General features: G+C 49.9%; 1 protein-coding gene across 1 annotated transcript in view; it reads right to left on the bottom strand.

The window, feature by feature from the left end:
- The window catches only part of ACSS2 (acyl-CoA synthetase short-chain family member 2), an 85,610-nt gene extending 83,938 nt beyond the window's left edge, over nucleotides 1–1,672 (bottom strand). Inside the window, exon 1 of the mRNA XM_006876872.1 lies at nucleotides 1,383–1,672. Within this exon, the coding sequence (XP_006876934.1) occupies nucleotides 1,383–1,560 (178 nt within the window). The 5' untranslated portion in view covers nucleotides 1,561–1,672. The remainder of the gene's footprint in view (nucleotides 1–1,382) is intronic.
- Between the last annotated feature and the right edge of the window lie 473 nt (nucleotides 1,673–2,145).

Raw genomic sequence — 2,145 nt, forward strand, 5'->3', positions numbered from 1 at the left:
TGTGGTCAAGTGTTTATTCTACAGTGCCACAGCAGGGTTATGCGTTGGAACTGACTCAAAAGCATGTAACAGTAGCAGCAAGGTCCCTGGGTGGAGTATTCATCTACGAACCAAAAGGTTGGTGATTGAAACCCTCCCAGTGGTACCGTGAAAGAAAGATCTGCTTTTGTACAGATTATAGCCAAGAAAACCCTATGAAGCTCAGGCATACTCTAATCTATGGTGTTGCAATAAATCAGAATCAACCCATGGCAACAAGTCTGGTTGGTTTTTTGTTTTGTTTTTTTAATTCTCTGTGTGGCCCAAATGATTTGCTATCCAGAGACTCAACAACAACCCAATCCGGCAACACCATAAAAGAAAGACTTGGCAATCTACTTTTCATAAAGATTACAGCCAGGAAAATTCTATGAAACAGTACTACTCTGTTACACATGGAATTGGAATCAACTGGACAGCAATGGGTTTTTCTTGTTGTTTGGGTTTTAAGCAAATGAGTGGCATTTTAGATTTTTCTGAGTTTGATTCCTAGCCAATGATTGTCCCACTACCAAACACATGCTGCCTCCCAACTGGGGTGCAATTTTAACCCCTGATACAAAGTGAAAGTAATTTACCCTGAGGGCAAGGGTAGGGAATTTTTATTAAAGACATGGATCCATCTATCAGATTTTGTGAGTTACTATCATCTCAGTGCAAATCTAAAACAAAAAACTTAAGATCTTAGAGACTTGTTCAGTGTTTCATTGGGTAATGTCCAGTGGGCCTTCTGAAATCTTAACATTAGCTCTTGTTGTTAAGTGCCCTTGAGTGAATCGCATTATTAACTTGGGGGAGCACAGGATGAGAACCAGATTGGGCTCCTGCTCCTCAACAGTGGAGACTAGTTCACAGGTTAAAGGCCTCAGGGGACACTGGTTGAGTGGGTGTGAAATGAAGGCAAAGAAAGTTCTTCTCCTGACCTTCCAGCCTCAAAACGTACTTCCTCACTCCTTAGGACCCCTCGTCTCACCTCAGAACCTCCTTCTCTTCTCATGAAACTTTCACCGTCTTCACTGAAACCACTTTCCCATCTCAAGGAGCCCCACACCCCTTCACAGAGCCCCCACTTCCTCACGGAAACCATCATGAATTCCCCACCCAAGTCACCAAGAAACTCTCCAACTTTCAGCGAACCCTCATATCCTTGAAGAGCCCCCCTTCTCACAAACCTCGCAACTTTTCCCAAGAACCCTACCCAGAGAGCCCCCATCTCCTCATGGAACCCCCATTTCCTCACAGAACCTCAATTTCCCAGGGAACGCCTCAATTCCGTACTCCTCAGGGAACTGTCATTCTTTTCCTCACCCACGTCGCCCAGGCCCTTCCAAACCCGGCCTCACCCCGTGGCTCCTCCACAGATCGCCGGTGCAACTCGCGATAGCGCTGTATCGAGGAAACGTGAGCCGAACGTCTGATCTCCGGCGGTGGAGACAAACTCTGTGTCCGGCTCCCCGCTCCAGCCTCCTCCCGGACGTGGCTCTCGCTGCCATTCCGGCCCCGCTCCTCAGGAAGCCCCATCGCGTCAAGTTCAGAGCACCTTGGCCGCCTTTGCGGTCGCCGCCAGCGCCCGGGCAGGGAAAACAGGCCTGCCTAGAGGCGGGGCTTTTAAAAGAAGGGGCAGGACCTGGTGGATGAAGGCGGGGCTTCTACATAAAAGGACCAGCAAGCGCGGCTAGGAGGGGCGGAGACTGCCTGGTCAAGGCGGGCCCATTCTCTGCAAAGAGAGAAAAAAGCTAAGAAATGTGTTTACTTGCCGGAAGAGGCGGGGCCGGGTATGAGTGAAGCAATTATTGAAAGAGGAGGGTTGGAACTAGGCTTCACAGGGGAGGAGGCGGGCCCATGGACTGAACAGAATGAGGTGGGGTCTTGGAGTGACAGATGAGGGGTTGGGCTAGGGAAGGGTGGGGCTCCTGCGGGAAATGGCTGGGCTAATCCGAGTTCTGCTAGGCATGCTCACAGACCTATGCTCTAATTACACAAGTCAGTCACCTCACAGAGTTGGAAAGCCAAGTGGAGGAGGGTCTATTCCCGCTATACTCTGCCCAGTGGGTACTATTCCCCGACTGACAGCATAACCCTCTTTCACCACCAGCCGCCCACACA

Source organism: Chrysochloris asiatica, unplaced genomic scaffold (assembly GCF_000296735.1).
Source record: "Chrysochloris asiatica unplaced genomic scaffold, ChrAsi1.0 scaffold00423, whole genome shotgun sequence".
In the NCBI taxonomy this organism is placed as follows: domain Eukaryota; kingdom Metazoa; phylum Chordata; class Mammalia; order Afrosoricida; family Chrysochloridae; genus Chrysochloris; species Chrysochloris asiatica.